We start from the raw sequence: 24,575 nt of genomic DNA on the forward strand, positions 1-24,575 counted from the left end.
CCGTCCAGTGGCGTCCCCCGTGAGTATGATACGAATTTCAATCTAAATTTACCGATCGATAATCCTTTCGCGACGAGATGCCTTCACGAGATATGACGAGGAAGACAAAGAGAGAAAATGAGAAAGAGTAAAAGAGACGACTAGCTCCAAGAGTACAAATGTGAAAAGAGGGGAGCGCACGTTACGCAACCGCTGACAGTGACTGCGAGGGAGGGGGAGGAGCGGGAACGAATGGCGAAATACGCCCGCGCACTGTAGTACACATTTCGATATACGGCAAGATGGCCGGATGGGCCCAGCTGTAGTGATATCGGTCGTAAGACGTTCCCGTTCGCATCTGAAGAAGAAGCTGCGATACGAATCTGTTAAGCTGCAAGAGTATCGGGGAATCCGGCAGAATCTTCCCGCCCGTCAAATGGTGAGTGTCATCATTTATTCATTCTTTTCTTTTCGATTTCGCACGTCGAAATGTCGCGCGTAATACCGGCACGTGCTGTCTGCTTGGCGCGCCGATTTTGAAAAATCGAATGGCGGCGACCGATTTGCGGAACGCGCCTGTCGATGCGCTATAAGGGCGCTTTTTTTTACAATTTGGGCGATCGAGGGAATCCAGATTCCTCTTGTCTTTATATCGACGATCAAATCCGCGATACGCTAAACTCGGCGCGCGATTGCCGCTATCTGACCTTATATATGACGCACAGGGTAAATATCTGCAGGACACAAGTTTTAAATCATTTACTGACGCATTTGTTGAATGAAATTTTTCTCTTGGTTTTCCTTTAGATTAGATAGAAACCGTGTCAACGACAGGAAAGCTCACAAGACGAATGATTGATCGCTTCCTCGATTTAAATAGAATTATCGGTTCGCGTCGTATGAAAATAAGCGGTAATCAGCAAAGTGAAGCTCGAGCGAAAAAGTTGTCGTGTTTTATTTTTTTCTATCGCAAAAATATGTTACACTTGGATTTTCTATCGATATATTATTTTCAAAATGTATCATAGCTTTTAGTTATCGATTACCTGAGATATAAAGTTTACGAGATATAAATCCCGATAATTCAACGTTGCGTCAATATTTTTGATAGGGATATGTATATACATGCGACGTGTAATAATTTAAGCATATGCTTTCTTCAATCGATAATTTTTGCCGGGTGTTTATTAAAATTTCAATCACTTATCGGTATAAGCAATTATATTTTTTTCCAGGTGGCACTGAAGGTAGAAATAAAGCTTTGTTGATCATCGATATTGCTCGTTATCTCACGATTGCGATTGTTGATGGAATATTTTGCTTGTTCAATCATTTTTCGTTAGATCTTCTTGAAAGGTACAATGAAAATGCTCACTCTCAGTTTTGTAATTATCGCGGAAAAATTTATCGTAGCAATACGAGTAGCTCCGATAATCTTCTCTAAAAGTTCAGTTTATCTAATCTGCTCGAGATTGCTGCCAAATTGTTGAGAGAATGCCATACGAAGATCTCTTACAATCTCTACGCATACAGGAAATCAAAATTGAACTCACAAATTTCTTTTTTAAGATGTAGTAAAAATCAACAATTGTTGGCATAGTTTATCGTTTCATTCTTATATTTATCGTTTTTAGTTTATCCTTTGCAAACATTACGTTAAACGATTGATTACAGAGAGATACGACAGATTGATTACAGAGAGATACGAACAGATGTATCTTATAAAACATATGTACATTTTATAATTTAATATTAATATTTTTCTTTTTTTCACGATCATTAGGATTCGATAATTCATTTTCTCTATCATCAAACTTTTGTAGTATAGATAAATAACCGCGGTCTCAACACCTACACTTGAATCGGATTCTCTCTTTCGTTATCCTATTTCACCGCATACATTTTTTTCTACACGATTCTCAGGATTAAACTTCGCCATCCTTCGCCACGATTGAGTTTCATTCTATGATATTATGATATAATATTGGATCAGATTCGTGATTATTTCAATGCGGTAAAGATGCATTTGATCGAATTCTAAAAATATGCTATGTAATTACAACATGCAATCCTTCGAAGACGCAGCTCATCGATTTATCACGCGTAAAATATTAACTGTCTTTTCATCGTTTGTGTCGTCAATGTATTATTTTCCAAACAAACTTACTTTTTATAAAAATTACCAATCACATAACATAATTTTATATATCGCTGATTAAGTTTCTTTATATACGAAATGTATACACGAGATTTAATTATCTAATCTATATTATTGTTGTACTTCATAAATTTTTATTATATTTTTAGAGAAAATATATAGTTTTTTGTTAAAACATTGTATAAAATGTAACATTTTATCACGATAAAGAGATAAAACACGTAGATAACGAAAAACTATTTCATATATTGATAGAACTGACCACATGCCCGCAAAATGCGGGGATCGGTCGTAAAACTTCACATGTAAAATGTAAGATAGTTTCTACAAACTGTGAACCAGGTCTGTGCAACTCCATTTTTGGCGACCGCCTTCAGCATTGATCTGTACTCGTTCGATTTTTAGAAAACGAAAATAACATTGACTTCACAATTACTTTTTTTATTAAAGTTTTACGAGCGATCGGATAAAAGTGCTATATATTTACTAAAATTAATTACATAAGAATTATTAGTTGCATTTTATCGCAGTACTTTAATAATTTTAAATTAAATGCCGCACAAAGCGAGCCCTGAATGAATCATTGATCATACCTATTGAAAAAGTAAGAATAACAAATATTGTGACTATATATAATTGCTTATCGTTATCATTTCTTTAGTATTGAACTCATCATTGCACGTCACTACAGTATCATTGTCTCATGATCCCGTGATTCATGCGTAATGTTGTGTCGTTTAAGATTGTGTCTATCGTTTTATAAAATTGCGAACTTAATGCAATCACTCAGACATTTCGCATATATCTTACCTTTATTTATTTTTAATTTATAAACGATATTTTTTGATCGAACGTATCAAATATTTTTTTATTATCATCTTGTCGAATAATTTATTTTGATAATAAGTTATTATATTTTATTTAATATTCTTTCTTTTTTCTAAATTATTTTTTTGAAAGCGTTATTTAATGTTGAATATATTTTAATTTTTAACTAAAAATATTTTTTATCGTAACAATATTATACGTTTTTATTTAAAAATATCTGTGTTAATTAATAATTACTTTTATGCCATTTGTTTTTTTGATAAGCTTGGTTTAAATGCTTTACATCACGATGCATATATTGTTTCTGAAAATAAATCGCTTATTGTAATCCATTGGTAATCTGGCATAAAGCGCATTTAGCAATTGTCACCGCAAATATAAATAATGTAACATTTAATTGAATCGAATATTTTGTCATAAATTTTTATAATTAAAAAGGAAATATCTTCTTCTCTTTAAAATATTGTTTACAAAATAATTGATTATAATTAATCGCGACAGAAATTTATGACTTTCTGATTATTGTTTTTTTTTTCATGTGAACTTTACGTTTCTTTATATTTTCTCATTATTTTATCAACCTTTCAACCTTAGATTATATATTTTTGATACATAATGATGAGGATTTGATGATTTCTTTCTGTCAAAACAAGTTTTTATCGAGTAATTAGCCGAATGGAACAAGTGACGACAATTTTTATCTGTATCACATTGGTACGAAACGATTTACGTTAAACGATAGAAAAAGGTCACATTGAATTCTTGAAATTAATGCCGAAATGCTTGAAACATGAAAATAAAAAAATTAAAAATTAAAAAATTTTGTTATATGAGATAAAGTCTATAACTTAAATAACATATTTATTTATTAGAGGAGATATTTTTGATTTTAAGAGGTAAAAAATTGATTATCTATCGATGAATATAAAAATTATAATTTTTAAAATGTGTATAGAGAATTTATTTTTAAATATTTATTTTAAAATATGATACAATTATATAAATATTTATTGGGTTTATATTATCAAAATAAAAAATGTAGAAAATTAAATTTAGATATTTTACTATACACGTTTCATTTTTATTAATAATTATTATTTTAATAGGTAGGGTGCTGCAGTTGCATATATATTGCTGCATCATGTAAATGTAAAGTTTGTCTTTCTGGTAGATATCGTGTTGCTTTTCTATATCGACCGTAATAAAGATAAATATATCAGTGGTCAATATAAGTCAATAATTTAATCATGTTAGATTAAACCCTTCAATTCTATTTTAAGTTTACGTCGAATAATTTTGAATTTATTTCGAATATGATGATTAAATTAAATTTATTTAAATTATTTAAACTCTTATAAGAGAGTTTTTCTTTTTGTTAAGGAAAAATTTATAAATTGTAGATTATTTGCATTCTTTTAAAATTACTATAGAGAAGATAGTATTTTTGTCTCATCAAAATTATATACTTACAATTATATATCAAAATTATTCTGATAGATTGATTCCATTAAGTAATGTTCATGCATGAATAAAGTGATAATCATAAATCTCTGAATCAAAACAATTTCTTGGCGCCAGTTAGCGAACGTGAAATATTGTATAACATTTATCTCATTCTTATAACCATTCTTATCATTACATTCATTTGTACATATCTAAATAATAATGTTTCTAATTCTGGCTGATGTAACGTAATGTACGGTTTTCCATCTCATTTCGAATGTAGATATCGCATGACATCGTTTCTCTTTTTTTCCCGATGTCTTTCATGTTCATTTATAGCAATAATATCGATTTGGTTCATCTCTGGTCACGTATTAGAGTGCGATTATCGAACTGTATCGTAAATTAACATATAGTTTTTTGTTGTAATATATAACATATGTATATTTAATTAAATTGTTGCTCGCGATACGCAATATATGTGGCATTCAATATCACTGCATATACTTTGTCGTATTAATGTATTATATTTCTCTCTTGAAATGGCTACCGAAGGATAATATATCTATCGATGCGTATACGTAACCGTGTCACAAGATCGGTGTAACTCGATTACGAGGATTTACAGGGAAAGAGTATCGATGATAAAACCGCGGAACCCACGGCTTGTTTCTCATCGAATGTAAACAGGTTGAACTACGTAGGTTCAGCGTAACGTTGTTATTCTCGTCATACAAGATCGCCCCTTGCGCTTTCCTTCTGTGAAACGAGAAAGCTGCAGCGAAAATAATCCTATTGACGCACTTTCGATGTTTCTAGAGAGTAAAGTGGCGAAACTTTATGTATAATCGGCGATAATATTCTAGTCGACGAGCGATAACGCGACGATAATTTTTTTCATTTTACGTATTGAATCGTTCATCGATGGAGTTTCTTATTCTAAACGCGCAATCTTTACCTGACTAATGCACGACGAAGGAGCGATCGATATCGCGTGCATCACAGAAATGCAATTTTTTTTCTTCTTTTCTGCATAATTTGGGTTATAAATTCGTTATTGAAACATTAAAATAATTAATGCATAAGCATATAGTATTAATGTTGCAAATCTGGCGATAATTATATTGATAACGGGAATAAAAATTTCAGATGAATTGAAGCTCCAAGAAAACTCCACCGTTTCTAGAAAAATGCACATCGTCTAGAACTTTTGGAGGTCATTGACTCTCCGTAAATCGTGGTCCTAGTCGCGTGCGCGGATTTCCCTCTTCATCGCAATCTTCTTCTCCTTCCTTTATTCCGTATACGCATTGGAATACGATTGTGTCTGCAAGGCGCCCAACATTTTTTTATAGGCGCCTCGCTCGCGCCGATAACATGGTAGACGATAACGTCCAGGCTAATCCGAACCAATAAATGCTGGGACTCTGCATTCATCCGGCACACGTTACTATCGTTCTCTTACGGCCGGTTCACGAATCCCTCCCTAATCGTCGCATCATCGTCGGAATTTTAAAAAATTCTCTTCTCGGCTTTGCTTAAACGTTCAATAAAACAGCTGATAAATTGCGCCTCTCTTCGAACTGATCGCGATTACAAGTTGGGACGCTATAATATCTGATGTGTCGCGAGAAAACGAAGAATGTTTCTTTCAACACTTGATCTTGTCTTTCGTTGCTTTTTATAAAGTTTTAATCTCATGACAAATATATCGTACTGCACCCTTAACTCTTATATAGTGTTAGACCTGTAGTGCAGTGTTACGAAAAATCTGACATTGGACATTAAAAATTAAGAAAGCAATTTTTCAAGTCAAGTCTTCGATTGATTCTCAATCGAATTAAATATGCTGGACCGAAATGTGGTGCTCGTACTACGTACGCGACAAGAGAGAACCGAGAGGCGTTTAAGACACAAAAAAGAAGCCAATCCACCACCTATGGAACCGCCCGCATTACTCTTGAACAACAATCATTTATACATCGATCTTAATATGAATTTCAGCAAAAATTGCAAACAAGAGACAGTTAGAGCCACGAAAAAGGTGGGTACATGCATGCTTGATCGCGTTTTAAAATTTGAATAAAAGACTCGGATTTTAAATAAAATGCTCGATTTTTTTGCTCGATTGTGCGAGCACGTGACGCATCTTGATACGTTTTCTCACGAAAACGTTGCCCTCGCAGCGGATATATTTTTCCAGCGCACGTTGGTATAATTATCGAGAAGAGATACTTTCTCTGACTTACTTAGCTATATTATCGCAACGAAAAGATCTCCCTTGACTACGAGACGTTACAATTAGATTAGATGTATAATTCATTACTCTAACTACCGGAACGTCGATCTTGCCCGTGACGTAAAATGTTACGTCATATAAGAAGTGCATAATAAGAAAAGCATCTTTCTATTATTCCCATAGATGTTACAAGAAAAATTTTATTTTCTTTTTTTAACAATCTTGTTAAAAGATTTATTTATGTCTTTCAATTGGCTTAATTAATCTGTCTTACTTTCAAATTTAGATCGAAAATTTGTAATCGTAATGTATATTTTGCTATAAAAGAAAAAATTGTTCTATTATCACACGTCACGAGTACAACAACATCATGAATACTTAAAATTGTTGTTAACAAGATATTCTATCATTCTATATCAATGATTTGTTAATTTCGATGGTTTTCCCAACCATGTTTCAGCATTTTTTAAATAAATTATATATATATATTTTTTTTATTTATTTATTATATATATATATATATATATATATATATACATATATATTTTATATTTTATTATAGAAAGAAGTTTCTCGTTCATTGTGTAAATGTGTATGCGGGTGTATGTGTGTATGTGCACGATACATTAACAAATAAAATGATAACCTATCCTAGAAGACTATCATCAATAATGATCATCGATCTAGGAATCACGCTTGATGATTTTCACTGTATGATTGTTTGAAGTCATTACACTGCGAAGGCATGTATGACTCATTTCACGCACATTAACTACAAACGATATTCTTATTATTTAATTGCAGATAAGGAGATAGGAATAAAAATCTTATTACAATTCTGTTGCAAATAATTATTAATTATATTATTTATACTTTAAGTATATAACTTGCCTGAAAATATATTTTATATTCTGATATTTTCTGATTAAAATAAAACGAATCGAAATTCGATTGTCATGCTTTCATTATTTTATAACCAAGATTGTTTAAATTTAAATATAATAATATAATAATTTGAAAAATATAGAGATATATTCCGTAGGATTTAAAAGAAGAACTAATAATATACTAAAATAATCCACGCGTAATCGCCAATTAAGATTAAGCTGAAAAGTTCTCTCGATCTAATCTTCTAATTAATTGCATATTATTGCATTATTTCTTCAACGGTTTAATTCATCACATACTCGGCTAATTAAAATAACGATGCAAAGGGACGCAGCTTAATTAGAAGATCAAATCTATGAAGGACGCATAAATTCTATCGAATGCTTTATAATTATTCGACGCGCAATAAATTTCGAAATTAGAATTGAAAAGCGGTCAACTCTCTGTGACTTTTCTGTCGAAACAATATATCAAGCTATTCAACCTTATTTGCGCGTGTGATTGGAGGATTTAAATGCGAACGGGTACCATTTAGAAATTTTTCATATATGCGTGCAAAATTATTTCCGAAGGATAAATTAATGATGAAACTTGCAAGCGCTATTTTATCACGCAATGCATTACATATTTTTTCGCATATACAGTATATTTCAATCAATTCTCTCATATTTGCAGTATTTACGCTTATCATTGCACTATCGTATAGCGGATTTTATGTAATATGCCTATTGTGCGCGGTAGTGCAGTCTAACGTCTAAAAGAAAACTTGTGGCAAGCCACGTACTTATACATATGAGCGGAATCCATCTGAAACGGATACTATTGTATGAGATACACGTACGGGATCCACATGCATGTTTAAAGACAGATTACATACGTGCAAAGTACATATAGATACCCAGTTTACATATGTATACACATGTATGTACATGTACACGCACATTTTTTCATACGCAAAGAAGGCGAGACACCGGGTACGCACTCGTACGTTACTTGTCTGGTAGGGGATACTTGAATGCCCCACCCCCTTTGGCTTCTTATATTTTTATATCAACATTTAGTGCGGTTCAGGACACCGTTGGGCTTGCAGTTTCTTTGATCACTTGCATAGCTCTTTCTATTAATATATATATCAATGTTATTTTAATTCGTTATATTATAAATAATTAATAATATTATAAATAATAAAAATCTATCAGTATGTTTCATGAAATTCAATATTTTAATCAGTGTTTTACAGAGTGTTTGTGTTAATGTAGTGCAAGAGAAAAACGAAGATGTATTCAGAAGCTGCAAAATAATCCTAATATATCATGAAAAGTTTTTTGAAAATTATCTAAAGTTTCTTAAATTTTTATATCATTGTTTTTAAATTATTCGAAATGCCTATTCCATATTTTAGAAATGTGAATAAAGGAAATTAGAGAAGTTTAATTTCCTGAAACTTTTATATCTATGAATGGAATATATCACATTTCTCATCTCGACATTCCAATAATTAATTCAAATAATTTGACAATTACGAGATTGGAAATTTCATGCGAAATTTTTCAAACTTCTCCGATTCTCTCCATGATTTTACTCGCAACGAAAGAATCTCTAAAGAGACGAGAAGAAAAAAAAACAAGGTGGATTATCCGTTCACGACCGATCGAAACCGGTGCGTTATTCTAAGGTTTCCAGAAGCGGCTAAGGAAGCCAAGCAATAGTCGATGAAGTGAGACGGAAGAAACGGGAAAACGGCGAAGCGAAGAGACAGTCCTTTGATCTATCATCCCTTTCTTTCATCGCCTATTCATCGGCCCTCACACACGCAAATTCTCTCCTCCCGTCCTCTATTTTTTTTTTTTTCGCGACGCGATTATGGCTCACAAAGAGAGCGAAGGTGGCAGCTCGCCCGACACGGTAATCGCGCGCTTCTCGTCGGACGAGGAGAAGCAGAAGCCAACTACGGCTACTTCCGGCGAATATGTCACCGCGGGTGACAGTAATTCCAGTCTCGATACTCTGACCAGCAGCAGCGGTGGCGTTGCGACCCTCTTTTCCAACATTAGCACGGATGATCGCAAAAAAGGCAAATTCGGTGCATTCAAGAGCAGCTTTCGCGAGAGTGGTATATTCAAAATCAAGAAGAAATCCCGCGAGACCGATCCATCTTATGAAGCGAACACGGAACAGGATGAAAAAGCTTCCTTGAGGAAGCTCGAAATAGGGGATGACAAAGGTTAATCCCGGCATACTCGATGAAAACTTTACGCTTTGTGTTATGCACACATGTGAGATACTTAAACGATATGCGATGAAGAATAGATGCACAGTTTATGAAAATATTTATGATATTTTTTTTCTGAATTTTTTAATTTTTGATCTCTCTTAATTTAAAAAAATTATCTTAAAAAGATTCAAATAAAACGTTAGAAAGATTTCTTCCTTTATTTATATTCGAGAATAATAATTTTCGAGAAACTGGATTATTTTGCTTGATTCGCGATTCTCTTTCGCTTTAGAGATATCTTGGCAGCAATCGCAGCAGCTCCAGGAACCGAAATCGGCATCCTCGATCTTGAAGAAGAAGAAAAAGAAGAAGTCGCATTCGTTGGTGCGTAAATTGAGCTTCAACAAATTTCGTCAGTCCTCGGAACAGCAAGAAACGCGACATACTCCAGAAGGTGATAGTAGTCGATCGCAGACTCAGTCCCCGCAAGAATCGCCTGTTCATCCGAACGAGCCGATCAAGAAGCAAGGACAAGAGGACAACAACAGTCCGGAGAAAGGAAAAGGAACGAAGGGGGAGCCTAAGAAACCAGAAAAGCTACTCGAAACACCGAAGACTGTCACTGTAGTGCAACATACAACGCCATTGGTAACCATCAAGAGCTTTGTTCAACAGGGTGAGCCTTGTACAGATACTATGGGGATTACGGATAAAATGTGCAAATTGAAACTGAAGAATTGAATTCTGCAGTATTCAATTTTTAACGATCGATTTCTTTATTATGTTATTTTCATAAATAACAAAAATTTTCATAAATAAATTTTCATAAATCTTCATTATAGTTTAATAAACTCTGATATATTTCTCCAGGTTTTTATTTTTATTTCTTTTATATGCTTTTAGCGCGTCGCTCTTATCTTTTATCTTTTTTACCCTGTTTTATATTTAACTTTTTCATTTAAAATGCCTTACAATTATTTGCAATAGTAATAAAACATTGTAGCAATATTGCTGAGAACTATTTAAGATTGAAAAGTTGACACACGATAATCGTTTTCTCAATGACAATCGCAAATTCCTCTCAAATTCGCTCTTGCACAGACACCGCGCAACGTCCGCAGCAAGAGAAGCAAGACACAGTCTCGCGTTCCGACGTGCAATGCTATTCGACGCTTCCTTACGCATTGTCGAACTGGTCGAGAGATAGCGAGACGAAGCCCGCAGAGGATGCTGCGGTCAGAACAGGTAAAACAAGGGCCGATTCGGATTCTTGGGATTTACGAATGACATCGAAATCGTCGCCCGTCGAGGTACGCCGCAAATTATCGTTGCTGGAGGAGAAAAGAGCGATATTTCAACGACGTTTCTTCGATTCTTCGTCCAAGGATTCTCATTCGAAAGACTCGGTGATCGCGATTAGCAGTTTGACAATCGACGACGAGCCACCAAGCACCGCCGACGTGTTTTTTGAGCGAGAAGAAGAACGAAAGAAGACAAGAGCCCGGCAGATCAGCGTGAAAACTTTCGACGCGTTTTCTACTTTCGACGAGGAAACGGCACTGGGTTACCTGGGTAGCATCGAGGAAAATTATACAGAAAGCTATAATAATATGGACAATCTCAGCAAATCTCATGCCGCCATGGTGGGAGCTGTTGCTGACCAGGTGAGGTCTATCGCGTAGAACGCGAACGACGTCACCGGTAGAGATGTTTTAAAGATGTTAAGACTATATCTTCATTTTGCGAAGCATTACAAGTAATATATCGAATTACGAAACATGATGAAAGGAATACTATGCCAGTATATGATGCAGCTTCGTCGTGTTGGAAATGCGATAATGTGAATCATTCCATATTTGCAATCCCAATCTGATAAGTTAAAATTTACCTGATATTTTAAAATTTTTTCAAGAAATTCTGAAACGAAAAATGTTGAATTTTTACCACGTTTATATGCATATATATGTACATATATATTTTCATTCATCAAAAGATTTTATATAGTTTAATGCAGTAGATATTCTATTACTAACTCTATAATGTAAACAGATGTGATACCTTTCTGATACTGATCCGCTTTCTAAACCTTTGAATCTTGTATGTTAGGGGTTTCAAATTACGTGGCTTGGCATCGTGTATCATAAAACTATGCATATATTTAAAATTATGAGTAATGGAAAAAATATACGCAAATTGGCGCACAAAATATGAAATTGGAAATGAAGAAAATTACAAATATAAATGATCAGTTTATTTTTCAAAGAATCGTCATTATAAACAAAATGGAATTTACAAATTGATTATTTAATTTATTGATACAATTATTAAGAGCAGAAGGCTTATTATTATATTTATAGCTTTTACAGTTCCCCAGATGCGGTTCGCATACTCGGGGATAATTTTCTCACACGTGAATCGCTCGGTCCATTTCGCTCGCGTGAGCTATACCAGTAAAATCATTCGCGTAAGAGCATTCATTATCTTCATTTCTCAGCGCATTTCTAGCGTCCAGAAAGTCGCGTAAATATGAATGCGGAATTAAAAATTTGGCGAAATTTAAATACGTTCAATCTCAGCAAGTGGAAAGCACAATCAAAAGAATGGAAATGGAATGTACGTGTATCTCAAGTATTTGCGCTCATAATATTAAAAATTTTTATAAGATTTATCTTTAATGTACGTGTATCTCCGGTCTCTTCATGACTAATAAAATAATAAAATTTAATTAAAACCTACCATTGAATTAATGTACTATATACAAAAATGGAAAATGAAAGAATGATGTATGATTCGAGATTCTTAAGAAGAGATATCGGTCTTTGAAAAAAAAAAAATTTTTGCTTTCCAATATTTACTATATTTTGCTTTATTGTTTCAGTCGTCATCGAGTAATGCATCGAATCTTGGAGTCGACGAGAAACGGGAGCACTTGTACAAAATACTAGTAATCGGCGAGCTTGGAGCAGGAAAAACATCTATCATCAAGCGATACGTTCATCAATTCTTCTCGCAACATTATCGCGCGACGATTGGAGTCGACTTTGCTCTCAAAGTGCTAAACTGGGATCCACATACTATTATTAGACTGCAGTTATGGGATATCGCAGGTCGGTAATAATTTACAATGTTATTTTTTTTGTTAGCTTCAATGTAATGAAACATGATACTCGTGTCTGACAGATAGATTAACATTTTAATATTCTGCGCGCGTCACATGCCTGTAACTTCTTGTTTTCTGATGCTTGTTTTCCGATACTATTGTCCAATATCTTGAATACATTTTTCTCTAAACTTGTATAATGTTGATAGCTTAATAAATTATACTCGGGTTATTATCGCATCTTACGTCAATTTATTATTTGATAAATTTAACTAACTTGTACGTGTAATGCTTTTGTTTGATGTAGGTCAAGAGAGATTCGGAAATATGACCAGAGTTTACTACAAGGAAGCCGTAGGTGCTTTCATAGTGTTCGATGTGACGAGAAGCGCAACGTTGGATGCGGTAGTGAAATGGAAACAAGATTTGGATTCAAAGGTACAACTTCCTGACGGATCGCCAATACCGTGCGTTTTGTTGGCCAATAAATGCGACCAGCAGAAGGAAGGTCTGGTTAACTCGCCCGCTAAGATGGACGAATATTGTAAAGAAAAGAACTTTTCTGGCTGGTTCGAAACCTCGGCGAAGGAAAATATTAATATCGAGGAAGCAGCCAAATTTCTCGTCAACAAAGTAAGTGATATATTTCTCGAGTTAAAACGCATAAGAAATTTAGAAAAAGATCCAAAAGCGAATATGCGATTATGAATAATTTATTATTTGATAATAAATCAAACTCGAAAATAAAATTAAATATAGTAAAGAATCTTTATGCGTCTATATAATATCGTTTCCCTTCGTGCGTGACGCACGACAGATTAATCATTGACGTCTTTCGTGTTAGAGATGATTATGACTTATGACGCATAATTAATTAATCAACATGAAATCAATTAGCATGTACATTAAATTCGCGATTAAACGGTCACTTATTATCTCGTTGCATTTCTTTTTATTGTATCTATTTTACAATAATGTAATTGTAAAATAGTGATTCGTATAATGTGATTGTAAAATTTGTTTACTTTAGATACTTCAGAACGATCAAGTTATGAAAGGCAATGGCTCTCAAGACCAGACGGATGGCGAGCGGTTCGCGTTAAGTCAATCGCCGACAAGCTCCAAAAAATCTTGCGGCTGCTGACAAATAGGTAAATTGTCGAGCTCAAGTTCGAAATCTCGGTCGCGATTTTCCATTCATCAACCTCAATGTGTCTTCATGAATGTCGTGAATATCATAACGTCTTACGTATTGCTATTCTTCTAATAGGAAGCATTTGCTTGTCGAATTCTCGTTTTCGAGGGAGAAATTATCCGATAATGCTCTCTAAAAGTGACTCAGTGTATTATCATTGAAAAACAGTAAATAGTCACTGATTAGCAATTATAAGTACAGCATTGTAAATCAGTGATATTTTATTGAAAAAATTAATTAATAATATTGACTATTTCAATCAGTAATATTAAATTACAATTCATCTTTCTATCTACGTTATATAAAATTAAAAATTTTATTTATACATGCACATTGAACTTGTTATTTTAAATAGACAACGAACAAATAATTTTCATTAAGTCACCAGATATTTATTTGTCCGACTTATAAAATCTATTTAATAACTGAAGTCTCTCTATTGAGATTGTATCAGAAATTAAATCAAAGTAATGTTTCTAATTTTATCTGTCGCTCTTTGCAAATTTTATATAATTCTTATGACAAAAAACTTAAATACGAAAGAGATAGCGATAAATGAACGAACTATCAATTATTGATTTTACAGTAAATTTTACTTTAACTGACCATAATCAGTGAGATATAAGATAAAAAAATCAAAAATAAGTGTTTCCACTGAAGATTAATAAAATATTCACTGATTCTCAGTAAAATCTATTTTACTGTTTAAATTAGAAGTGATATTTTCACCGATTCACTTTTAGAGAATGTACTCTCGATAATTATTTACCTATCAATTCGACTCGTTTGATGAGCGACATTTCAAATAACTTTATAGATGTACAGAATGCATAAAAAAGCGATAATTTAATATATTTACATATATAAAAAAATTACAATAAGTATAGATGTGTATACATTTTTTTAAATATTCCTTATATGATATAAGTAATGCTTAAACTGCGTGATAATAAAATAATGACTTTGATATTCTTCCCAATACATTCCTTTTTAATAAATCGATACGCTATTGCAAATCGTAGATTAATAACAATCATGAAATTGTATTTAGATTCAGCCTGCAATTATCGCAATACCATATATATATATATGCATTATACATTTTATACTGTGTTATATACCATTATACTTATATTATACTTATTAAAATCTCGAAACATTTGTTAAGCATATGAAACGAAGTTTTACCTTTTCAGATATTATAAACTTTCTTATGCAATACTTGTTTTAATTATAATATTATATAGTATGTGTATATGCAAGTATTGAACAAATTATGAGTAGATTATACAACAATGCTTAAATTCCGCCCAAAATCAAATCAATTACTACTATTTATAGGATCGCTTTTAGCATCATTAGAACCAAGAAGTAAAAATTTTATATATTGTTGTAGTAAAAAGAATAGTACTATTACTTCAGTCAATCGATACATTATTACGTGAATTTGTTAAAATAATATTATGTATTTTTAATTGTTTTTTTTTTTTTCGTTAGATTGACAATAATACATTTCCTATTTGTAATTTTATCAATCATACATTTTGCAATTTATCTCATTGAGTTTAAATTGATTTGTCGACAACATTGTGCCTTCGTTCGCATAATCACAACTAATTATTCGAAGTAGCTGATTGCAATTAGTGCGTCATGTCGCAACTAATGATCATTTTACACAGTAGACAATGCGTTTAAATGAATTTCCGGGAACGTCGCAATTGTCTAAACTGAAATTCAAGGCGAAAATAAAAGTTGGAATTTTAATGATGGTATCTCGTTTCTCAATTCCAAGATACGAGAAAAAATGCAGATATATAATATTCTTGATAGAAATTTATGAAATATAGATTAGCGTAGATATATACATAATCGATGTGTGTCAAGTTACATATGCATGCATACATTATTGTAAATAATTCAGATTTTACATTAATGATCTTTTTCACTTTTCGAGCAATATTTCGCATTTTTATATAGTACGACTTGTAACACAGCGCGTATCGTGTTATCGCAGAGAAAATTGTAGATATATACATATATGTGTTATTTGCGAAAAAACTATATACGTATAAGTCTATTGTCATTGAATAATAATATTCCTATTTTTATTTTAAAGCTTTTGTATAGATACAACAATATAGGTATAAAAAAGGATACAACAATATAGGTATAAAAAATATTTAACTGTATTAAATTTATTTATATCAGAAAGTGCGTAATATGTTGGTTCTCTTCCTTGGTTTTTTTTCTTATACATTTACGTATCATCCTATCTTTTCTTATCATCCAGCCTTCCTTTTTCACTATATTTATCTAAAATTATATAGTGATAAATATCTGTCTGTAATTTAAAATTAAGTAAGGTCTGGTACATTAATCTCTCTCACAAGCATCTATATGACTTTAGATAACGATGATAAGAAATGTTAAGAAACAGAGAAATAGAGATAGCATTTTTGTAGTTTCAAGATGCTCTGACAAATATTAAGCAGAGAAGCTTTTTAGAACGTTTAGAAATGAATAGTTACAATGATACAATTAACAGATTCAATCAAGATGACTTCTCAACTTTCTCAACTGTTCTGGGAAAATTTAACCGTTAGTGTGTCTGTTAAAGATGATGCGTGTTCGGGAAAAGTGTGGTGCAAATTCTCGAGTAAAAAATGCGTGTCAACGTTTACTATACTGAAAGGAGGTAATATTTTATCGATATTAAAATAGCAGCGAAAAACGAATCTATTAAGATCTAGATTAAATTAAATATCTGTTGTTCAATAATTTATCGATAAATAATATTTATCAATATCGATACTTTTTTTAGTATCCGGATACGCAGAAACTAGTAACATGTTTGCTATATTAGGACCGAGGTACGCAAAACATTAGCATATCTAATCGTGATAATTTTACGATAAATTCACATCAAAGATAGACTTATTTCTTTAGCGGCGCCGGCAAAACCACATTTCTTGCTGCTCTGGCAAGAAGGCTTAAATTAACTTCGGGCACAGTGAAGATCAATGGGCACGACATTTCCAAAGAAACGATGGCAGAAATATCGAGTTATATGCCGCAATTTGACGCTCTGCCATCTGCACTCACACCAAGAGAATATATGTCATTTGTGGTATTGAAGAGATATATTTAATAACGATTTCGCTTATTTCTCTTTGCTCTTTCTATTCACGAATTGCTATTGGGAACGAATTTAAATTTAATTAAATTTAATTAAATATAATTTTGAGAGCGAATTTAAATTTTACAATATAATTTTTTTGCAATAAGGAGAAATTGTATTATATACATATTAGAGAGTTGATATCAAGCATTTCTTTAGTGTGCTCTGAAAATGGAAAGTAATTGTAGCGCATTAGGAAGAAAATCCTTGGCCGAACAACTTTTGCGAGACCTTGCATTAAACGAATGTATCGATACTCTTATATCGAAACTATCGGGTGGTGAAAAAAAGCGTTTGTCGTTAGCCACGGAATTAGTGACGCAGCCAAAAATATTTTTTCTAGATGAGCCAACTACAGGTGAGAATGTCAAAGTTATCGCTGCGCGGGAAAGAAATTTGATTATGTCCATTATTAAATATAGGTCTGGATACTTTTGCCGCAACATGCGTCGTGCAATCGTTAAAACTGATTGCTTCGAGAGGCACGATAATTTTTTGTACGATTCATCAACCGGGTATGACAATATACAATGCGTTCAGTCACGTGTTATTAATGGCTGATGGAAGATCGATATACTTTGGAACGTTGGAAAATGCTACAGATTTTTTTAAAAGGTAAACATGACATTTTGATTAATAGCACTTGCATTAAATCGCGACGAGTAATAATGACAAAACATTGTTTGCATAGCCAGGATTATCACTGTCCTATAAACTACGATGAGTCTGAATATTATGTAAACATTCTATCACGCCGAAACAGATCGGAGACAACAGATCGCAATATTGAATTATATCGAGCTTTCTGGCAATCATCACTATCAAAAATTCCTACGGTTGAAAATACCAAGACAATTTTTCGCATTGTTCCACGAAAGTACTAAAATAAAAAATGACGAAAAAGAATCTCTTTTAAAAGAATATCTGTAGATCTAATTTATTATTATATGTATATATCTTTGTTATAGAAAATCTGGATGGTTTGTACAATTTTATTGGTTGCTCTGGAGAATATTTTTGCAAGATATAAGGACAGTTTCCGACAATTGGATCGCATGGTTTTCTTTCTCGGTAATAAATAAATAAAATAAAAAACAAAAAATTTTGATATTTTCAAACGTGAATAATTTTTAATGTAAAAGAAAAACTATTATATAATCTTGCAGCTATCCGCAATCTTTGTCGGTATTTTTTATATCGGCGCTAATTCATCGACGCAAGAGGGAATACAAAGTGTTCGAGGTGCGTTATATTTGATGATATCTGAAATTATATTTACAGTCGCCTATTCGGTCATTTACGAAATACCTGGCGGACTTGTTCTTTATCTTCGTGAGAGTACCGTATATGCGCCAGGACCCTATTACGTCGCCACTATTTTGGGCTTGGTAATTATTTAACACACTGTGAAAAAGAAATGAATCGAAACGAATCGATTAATATATAATTATGATATAAAATTCTTCAGATACCCAAGGCAATATTTAAAGCACTTTTGTTCACGATCGTGATATATTTCCTATTACACTTGGAATTTCGGCTGATCGACCTTTGCTTTTATTGTTTCTGTACGATGACGACAGCGATTTGCGGTATCGCATACGGCATGATGACTTCCAGTTGGATCACCAATGTCGATATTGTTACCGCGATAATGGTACCGCTCGATTTGCTGCTCCTTTTGATGGCGGGTGTATTTTACAATCTCCGGTAAAGCATTATATCGATATTATATATATATTGTATAATGAATTGATTAATATAGTATATCAAATATTCCTTATTTTTATAGAACTCTGCCGATCTACTTGACATACTTTAAATATATGTCGATGTTCTATTACTCTACCGAAGCTCTATCAATAATACACTGGTCGAAAATAAAGAACATTGGTAATGTAATATCAATTAAAGAATATCAGTTGTCAATTATAGATGAACGAACATATTTACTAATATTCTGATATTTTTTTAGATTGTCCAATCAATCGTGATCTGCCTTGTTTATCGAATGGAACGGAAGTTTTAACAGAGTATGGATATAACGAAGGAAATTTTTGGTGGGACATGGTCGGATTGCTGCTTCTGATAATTCTGATGAATGTTGTTGGATACTTTGGCACCAAGAGAAGAAGAGAATCAAGATCAATTATTTAGTCGGCGACCGAAAGAGGCAGTCGTGAAGCGTGTTTATAAAAATATCAATAAGCTTTAAAAATGTTCGAAATAAACAGATTTCGATTTAGCAATCTTGTTCGATAAACTCGAGATTACGCGACAAGTATTTTGTCGTGCTATAACTTTGCGTTGTCAGCATTTTTTGTTTTGCTCGAGGAATTAAAAACTTTCTTTTCGCGGGCGTTTAATTTTCGCGTATGCAACTAACTTATCTGATGTGTTATATAAACCGATCATAAAACCCAAGAACGTATAAAGAACAAGAATGAGAGAGATTGCAAATAGTGTGATTACGATTGCGTGGTAAAGTGGAACTGTTTCTGTTAACTTTTGTGATAGATTATGAAAAGATAGAAACAAAAAAAAAATAACGCTATCAATTTTTTAAATGTGATCGGTGTGTGAATTTCCAGAACTGATTTAATAGAACGAAAATAGCGAGTAAGCAATTAAAAATAGAATTATATGTGTGTGTGCAAAAATTTTACACTTATCTCTATTTATTATTCTTTGCTTATTTGGAAGTCTAATCTAAGAATTTTTCTTATCACAAAGGTGCCAAGATAATCTATCGATGACAATTGATTGTCGAGGTATTCGTAGGGACAGATAACATAGAGAAAAACGCGGACGCGACGACGCTCGACGAGAGAGGTGGGGATCAGCTGGAATCGCAATAAAACGATGGAAATATTGGAATCGGCGCAATATGATTCCGCGACGGGTCGCGAAATGAAACGAAACAATGTTTGCGTTGCGCGGAACGTCGGATATCCCTCTCTCTTCCCGTCCTCATCTCGTCCTCTCTCCTCTCCCGTCCCGCGAACCGAGATTTGTTAATATCGAGCGCGTTCTAGCTAGTACTGTGCCAAAATGGCCGACGTTTAGTCGTCCTTTAGTTCGGGTTTAAGTCGCTCGTTTATCACTCGGCTGTTTACACTACCGAGCTTCAACATTATCTTCTCCTCTTTGGATTTCGCTCTGAACGCTCGTGTTTCATCCAATGCGTCCTTCGCGTTCCGTCTATAATACAATTCAATTTAATATTGTTTAGCAAATTTTATATAAGAAGCAAAAATATAGTGTCTCGTAAAGATATATACATATTATTATATATTGAAAATTTTATTGCAGACACACGTATTAATCGTAAATGAAACGTCACGTCACGCTTTTCGAATTAATCACGGAAACAAAAATCGATGCTGCATATTGATAAAATAATAATTTATAAAGTATAAAGAGAGAGATTTTAAAAAATGTAATCTAATCAAAGTAGACGATTTAATCGCGGCGACTTTCGAGTTTCGAGAGACACTCGGTAGACACATCGACGACGTCGGTAGCAACTAAACAGCTGACTGTTCTAAAACCGCGCTTAAACAAGCAAACGAAGCCGCGAAACAGCGGTGGATCAATGCGCGTGTAGGGGACATCGTTTGTATCCGCGAATCGGCTTGGATTAACTTCAAATTAGACAAAAGTCGGTGCTTCCTTTGAGCAAAGCCGTTAACGGCGCTCCGTAAAGGAGCATGTCCGCGGAAGCGACCACGGTGCTGCTGAAGAAGAGGGAGAGGACGCAGAATTGGATCCCCGAGGAGAAGAGCGCCTTGTTTACCCTGATCAAGCACCATGTGAACGCGATCGAGAACAAGAAGATTGACGCGGCCGCGTCCGCGATGAAGTCCCTCGCCTGGCAACAGATCTATTGCGCATTTCGCGGCAGATTCTCCGCAGACCGGGACATTACCAGGATCAGGGAACAATGGCGACGGATGAAGGCGCAGGCGAGGATGGAGATGTATACGTATGCCGAAAAGGTGCGGTCGTTTAAGATTGTTTAAGATTCGAGGCGCGTTTTTTTAAACATAAATTGTTCTCTTTCTTACGGTGCGTCTCGTTCGCGCAGGTGCGAACTTTGGGACCGGAAGCGGCCGCCAAGTCCCACCCGTCGAATCTTTCGATCGAGGTATGGCGACTGATGGAGAGCGTGCGCAAGAACGATTGCGAGGCCGATCGTTCGGACGACAGTAGTCAGGATAATGAAAATCCGACAAATCGGACGGCGTTACACGTCATCCTGGATAAATTGACGTTACCTACGCCGGAGACGTCAGGTTGGGCTTTCGGACGCGGTTTTCGAGCGACTCCTCGCTACTTTCGAAATTATCCTTGTATTCAAAATTCAAAATCGGGACAATTATTTAGGGCCAGGACACGAGATTAAGCTCGAGGTCAACAGCGATACGGAGGACGAGAACAGTCGCGGCGAGCTGTCGCAAAAATTGTCGAATGACAGCTTTTTGCCGCAGAAGCGTTCCAGGATCGCGACGGAGGACGAGCCCGTAGATCTTGTCGAACAAAAAACTACTTGCTCCGACAGCGTATCGACATCCCGTATTGACGATGGTACACGGATGTTTCTTTTTTGTCTAAATTCTACGCGCGAAATACAGCAAACGAGTTTGTTCTTCTTTCAAGCTACAGAACGCAACGACGTGAGAAACGAGTTATCCTCCGCTTCCGTGGGTTGGAACGATCCGGTCTCGTCCGACAAGGACAAATCGGTGCAGAGAGCCACGTGGATCTTCAAGTCCACGCAACGCGAGCACGAGATCAAGTTGCGGATGTTGCACATCGAGCTGGAACGTGCGGAGTTGCAAAAACAGACAGCCATTAACGAATTGAAAACATCCGAGATCAAGAAGCAGTTGATGGAAGATCAAGCCGCCGAATATTATAGGTCGATTCGTTTGGCTCAACATTCTTATTGATGTATTGTCGATTATAATTTAGTCCGAATGCTCGAGGAAAGAATGCTCGACATTTGAAATCGCGGGAGTTCGTGATATTCGCGGCGCCAGCATCGCCGGGCGCGACTGACTATGAGATTTACGTTCTAAGAATAAGCGTTTATGACAAGAGACCGCTCCAGGTCGTTCTTGTCGGTCTGCCAAATCCTCGCCTACCGTCTGATATCGAGTGATTAGTGATCGAGAAAAAATGCAACGAGCAATTACGACGTTTTCGCGGAATATCTCTGCGTTAAGGTACCGCAACGATACTTTCGAAAACGCGATAATTTATGCGAATATATACCTTTCATTCATGCTTCTTACCCGGTATTTTCCTCCATCACGGATAAATTTTAGTCTTTTTATTTATTCCGCACTTGCTTATCTTCTTTTCCGAATCTACAGAAATGAGCTTATTTTTTCGCTAAATGCAAAATTGGCTCTCTTTAATGTATTATAGATTTGTGACATGACCCAAATGATTATCATAACATTATGTAATGCTTTAGTAGATAGTAGTAGGCATAACCCCTTTCAATAATATCCTATTTTCTTTTTAAATAAAGGATTTTTATTTTTAAATATTTTGTTATATTTTAAATATATTGTGTATTATAGTCAGATAAGAATGTCTGGAGAACGTGGTTCTGGTGCTGGAAAAGGAGGTGGTAGTGGTGGTGCCATTCGTGATGCTGGTGGTTCTTTCGGAAAGATGGAAGCTGCCCATGAAGATCAATACTTTTATAATCTGGTTAGTATTTTTTCCCTTTTTTTAACGTTCTTTGCATTACAATTTCATTTGCTTATTATATAAGTTTAAAAATTTTATTTCAGCAAAAAGAACAATTACAAAAGATGAAAGAGAGCCTTCACGATGAAATCTCATTCCACGAGGAGCAAATTAAGCGTCATCAGGAAGCTATAAATCGTCACAAAAAACGGATTACAGATATGGATAAGAAAGAGTGAATGCGTCAAGTCTTATTAGCGTAATATTTCTGATTTTGGCGATACCATTAATTTCAATATAAAAAGATTGGAAATAGTAGAAATAATAGAATATTGCAGCAATTTTTTTCTTATGTACAAAATGTTACATAGATATTAAAGGCAGTGTTCTTAATTTAATTATGACTTTAAGCATGAACTCGAATATTATATAGAGTGATTATCTTTTTGGGGAGACTGTCGTAAGAAGTCTTTGTACTTTAAATGTCTGAAAGACAGTTATATACTTGAGAATAAAACGTGTTTTTCATTCTTGTTTAACCTCGTCTTAACGTTAAATTATTTTAAGACGATTAATAAGGCGCGCCAATTTTGATCTTTCAAAACTCGGATGCGAGTTTGTTTTATCCGGCCTTGTATAACCTTTCAAAAATATTTTTTATTTAATTAGTGAATCATAAAATTTACACATTAAATATCTATATCGCATAGTAAATTTTTTATTTAGTAATTATACGTACGCGCAATGTTTCGATATGTTTATAGAAAAATGCATGTGCCCAGGTATTTAAAAAATTTAAAAATATTTGATTTACAGATGTTTCGCTTGTGATTATGTCATTTTTCTCCGATTGACAATATAAATATGCAAGCGCTTCTCTCAGTTTTAGATATTTTAATAGAAGAAAGAAGCATGATTCGCACATAAAGAAGAGCCAAACGTCATTCGGCGATGTTGCATATGAAACAGAATATTATTACAAACAGGTATCATCGCAAGTTATTTTATGATGAAACGTTATAGCCATAACATGCAACGCGTTATGTAAATATTTAGAATAAGAAATTATTGAAAGTCGTCAAGGAAAAGACCCAAGACGAGATAAAACACATGCAGAGAGAAGTACAAGTAATGCGGAATAAAATCGAAGAATATAATCGCGGCATAAACGAAAATCTGAGATTTTTGAAAGACCTGGAAAAAGATTTATCCACTGGAGATAAGAAGAATTAGCGCGATTCTCACGCATTGTTATTTCAAAATTGCATCTTGTGATTTGCATAAAATAGATTGGAAATAAATTTAATTAAACGATTCTTATCGACAGTAATTATGATCATTTGATCCAAAATCATTTGGTCAACAATATATTTCTATTATCTATATATCTATTAATATAATCATATCGTTAGGAATTTTATTGTTAATTATTCTACAAATTAATTAATGATAAATTAATTAATCATTCCGACAGATCTTATTCAAGGAATGTCAAATATCGCAATTTCCAAGTTCACGCGCGGTACAGATCGTTATCGTATTTGTCGCTTATCGACCACGTCGATCTATCCATCTGACTCGTCGCGCTCTCGACAGATGGCGCCGAACGCGGCGGAGGGGGCGGCGCGGTAACATGGCGGCCAGTCGCG

At 34.1% G+C, this 24,575-nt stretch overlaps 4 protein-coding genes across 9 annotated transcripts; all 4 read left to right on the top strand.

Moving 5' to 3' along the window:
• Nucleotides 1-243: 243 nt before the first annotated feature.
• Nucleotides 244-14,255, top strand: LOC105249943 (ras-related protein Rab-32). 4 transcript variants are annotated; one of them, XM_011255757.3, is made up of 6 exons: nt 8,957-9,759; nt 10,043-10,426; nt 10,852-11,414; nt 12,629-12,857; nt 13,158-13,483; nt 13,881-14,255. In XM_011255757.3, exons 1-6 carry the CDS (start codon nt 9,399-9,401, stop codon nt 13,992-13,994), a joined length of 1,977 nt encoding a protein of 658 aa, XP_011254059.1. In that variant the 5' UTR covers nt 8,957-9,398; the 3' UTR covers nt 13,995-14,255. The 4 variants fall into 4 exon arrangements, with proteins under 4 accessions (XP_011254061.1, XP_025264086.1, XP_011254060.1 ...); XM_025408301.1 differs by lacking the exons at nt 8,957-9,759; nt 10,043-10,426 and adding an exon at nt 353-418 and having other exon boundaries at nt 13,881-14,249; XM_011255759.3 differs by lacking the exons at nt 8,957-9,759; nt 10,043-10,426; nt 10,852-11,414 and adding an exon at nt 244-418 and having other exon boundaries at nt 13,881-14,244.
• Nucleotides 14,256-16,523: 2,268 nt separating this feature from the next.
• Nucleotides 16,524-19,402, top strand: LOC105249944 (protein scarlet). Its single transcript, XM_025408293.1, has 11 exons — nt 16,524-16,740; nt 16,867-16,915; nt 16,992-17,172; nt 17,383-17,581; nt 17,646-17,838; nt 17,915-18,100; nt 18,192-18,294; nt 18,390-18,611; nt 18,692-18,933; nt 19,016-19,116; nt 19,199-19,402. Exons 1-11 carry the CDS (start codon nt 16,575-16,577, stop codon nt 19,378-19,380), a joined length of 1,824 nt encoding a protein of 607 aa, XP_025264078.1. The 5' UTR covers nt 16,524-16,574; the 3' UTR covers nt 19,381-19,402.
• Nucleotides 19,403-20,844: 1,442 nt separating this feature from the next.
• Nucleotides 20,845-22,184, top strand: LOC105249945. 3 transcript variants are annotated; one of them, XM_020027146.2, is made up of 4 exons: nt 20,845-21,221; nt 21,311-21,518; nt 21,610-21,810; nt 21,883-22,184. In XM_020027146.2, exons 1-4 carry the CDS (start codon nt 20,934-20,936, stop codon nt 22,173-22,175), a joined length of 990 nt encoding a protein of 329 aa, XP_019882705.1. In that variant the 5' UTR covers nt 20,845-20,933; the 3' UTR covers nt 22,176-22,184. The 3 variants fall into 3 exon arrangements, with proteins under 3 accessions (XP_019882705.1, XP_019882706.1, XP_019882704.1); XM_020027147.2 differs by having other exon boundaries at nt 21,889-22,184; XM_020027145.2 differs by having other exon boundaries at nt 21,610-22,184.
• An 84-nt stretch (nt 22,185-22,268) lies between these two features.
• On the top strand, nt 22,269-23,465 carry LOC109609911 (ATPase inhibitor mai-2, mitochondrial-like). Its single transcript, XM_020027148.2, has 3 exons — nt 22,269-22,451; nt 22,815-22,947; nt 23,031-23,465. Exons 1-3 carry the CDS (start codon nt 22,405-22,407, stop codon nt 23,163-23,165), a joined length of 315 nt encoding a protein of 104 aa, XP_019882707.1. The 5' UTR covers nt 22,269-22,404; the 3' UTR covers nt 23,166-23,465.
• Nucleotides 23,466-24,575: the final 1,110 nt, after the last annotated feature.

The sequence above is a fragment of the Camponotus floridanus genome, unplaced genomic scaffold, assembly GCF_003227725.1.
Source record: "Camponotus floridanus strain SB8 unplaced genomic scaffold, Cflo_v7.5 scaffold20, whole genome shotgun sequence".
NCBI lineage: Eukaryota > Metazoa > Arthropoda > Insecta > Hymenoptera > Formicidae > Camponotus > Camponotus floridanus.

What these genes read in the sequence shown, in the direction of transcription:
- LOC109609911 (XM_020027148.2), top strand. Translation starts at nt 22,405, where the DNA reads ATGCAACGAGCAATTACGACGTTTTCGCGGAATATCTCTGCGTTAAG. An exon ending in CGGAATATCTCTGCGTTAAG is followed by an intron (nt 22,452 to 22,814) that starts GTACCGCAACGA and finishes TGTGTATTATAG; the next exon opens with TCAGATAAGAATGTCTGGAG. An exon ending in ATCAATACTTTTATAATCTG is followed by an intron (nt 22,948 to 23,030) that starts GTTAGTATTTTT and finishes ATTTTATTTCAG; the next exon opens with CAAAAAGAACAATTACAAAA.
- LOC105249943 (XM_011255757.3), top strand. Translation starts at nt 9,399, where the DNA reads ATGGCTCACAAAGAGAGCGAAGGTGGCAGCTCGCCCGACACGGTAATC. An exon ending in CAAGAGCTTTGTTCAACAGG is followed by an intron (nt 10,427 to 10,851) that starts GTGAGCCTTGTA and finishes GCTCTTGCACAG; the next exon opens with ACACCGCGCAACGTCCGCAG. An exon ending in TGGGAGCTGTTGCTGACCAG is followed by an intron (nt 11,415 to 12,628) that starts GTGAGGTCTATC and finishes TTATTGTTTCAG; the next exon opens with TCGTCATCGAGTAATGCATC.
- LOC105249945 (XM_020027145.2), top strand. Translation starts at nt 20,934, where the DNA reads ATGTCCGCGGAAGCGACCACGGTGCTGCTGAAGAAGAGGGAGAGGACG. An exon ending in TGTATACGTATGCCGAAAAG is followed by an intron (nt 21,222 to 21,310) that starts GTGCGGTCGTTT and finishes TCGTTCGCGCAG; the next exon opens with GTGCGAACTTTGGGACCGGA. An exon ending in ACCTACGCCGGAGACGTCAG is followed by an intron (nt 21,519 to 21,609) that starts GTTGGGCTTTCG and finishes ACAATTATTTAG; the next exon opens with GGCCAGGACACGAGATTAAG.
- LOC105249944 (XM_025408293.1), top strand. Translation starts at nt 16,575, where the DNA reads ATGATACAATTAACAGATTCAATCAAGATGACTTCTCAACTTTCTCAA. An exon ending in GCTACAGATTTTTTTAAAAG is followed by an intron (nt 17,839 to 17,914) that starts GTAAACATGACA and finishes TTGTTTGCATAG; the next exon opens with CCAGGATTATCACTGTCCTA. An exon ending in TCGCCACTATTTTGGGCTTG is followed by an intron (nt 18,612 to 18,691) that starts GTAATTATTTAA and finishes AAAATTCTTCAG; the next exon opens with ATACCCAAGGCAATATTTAA.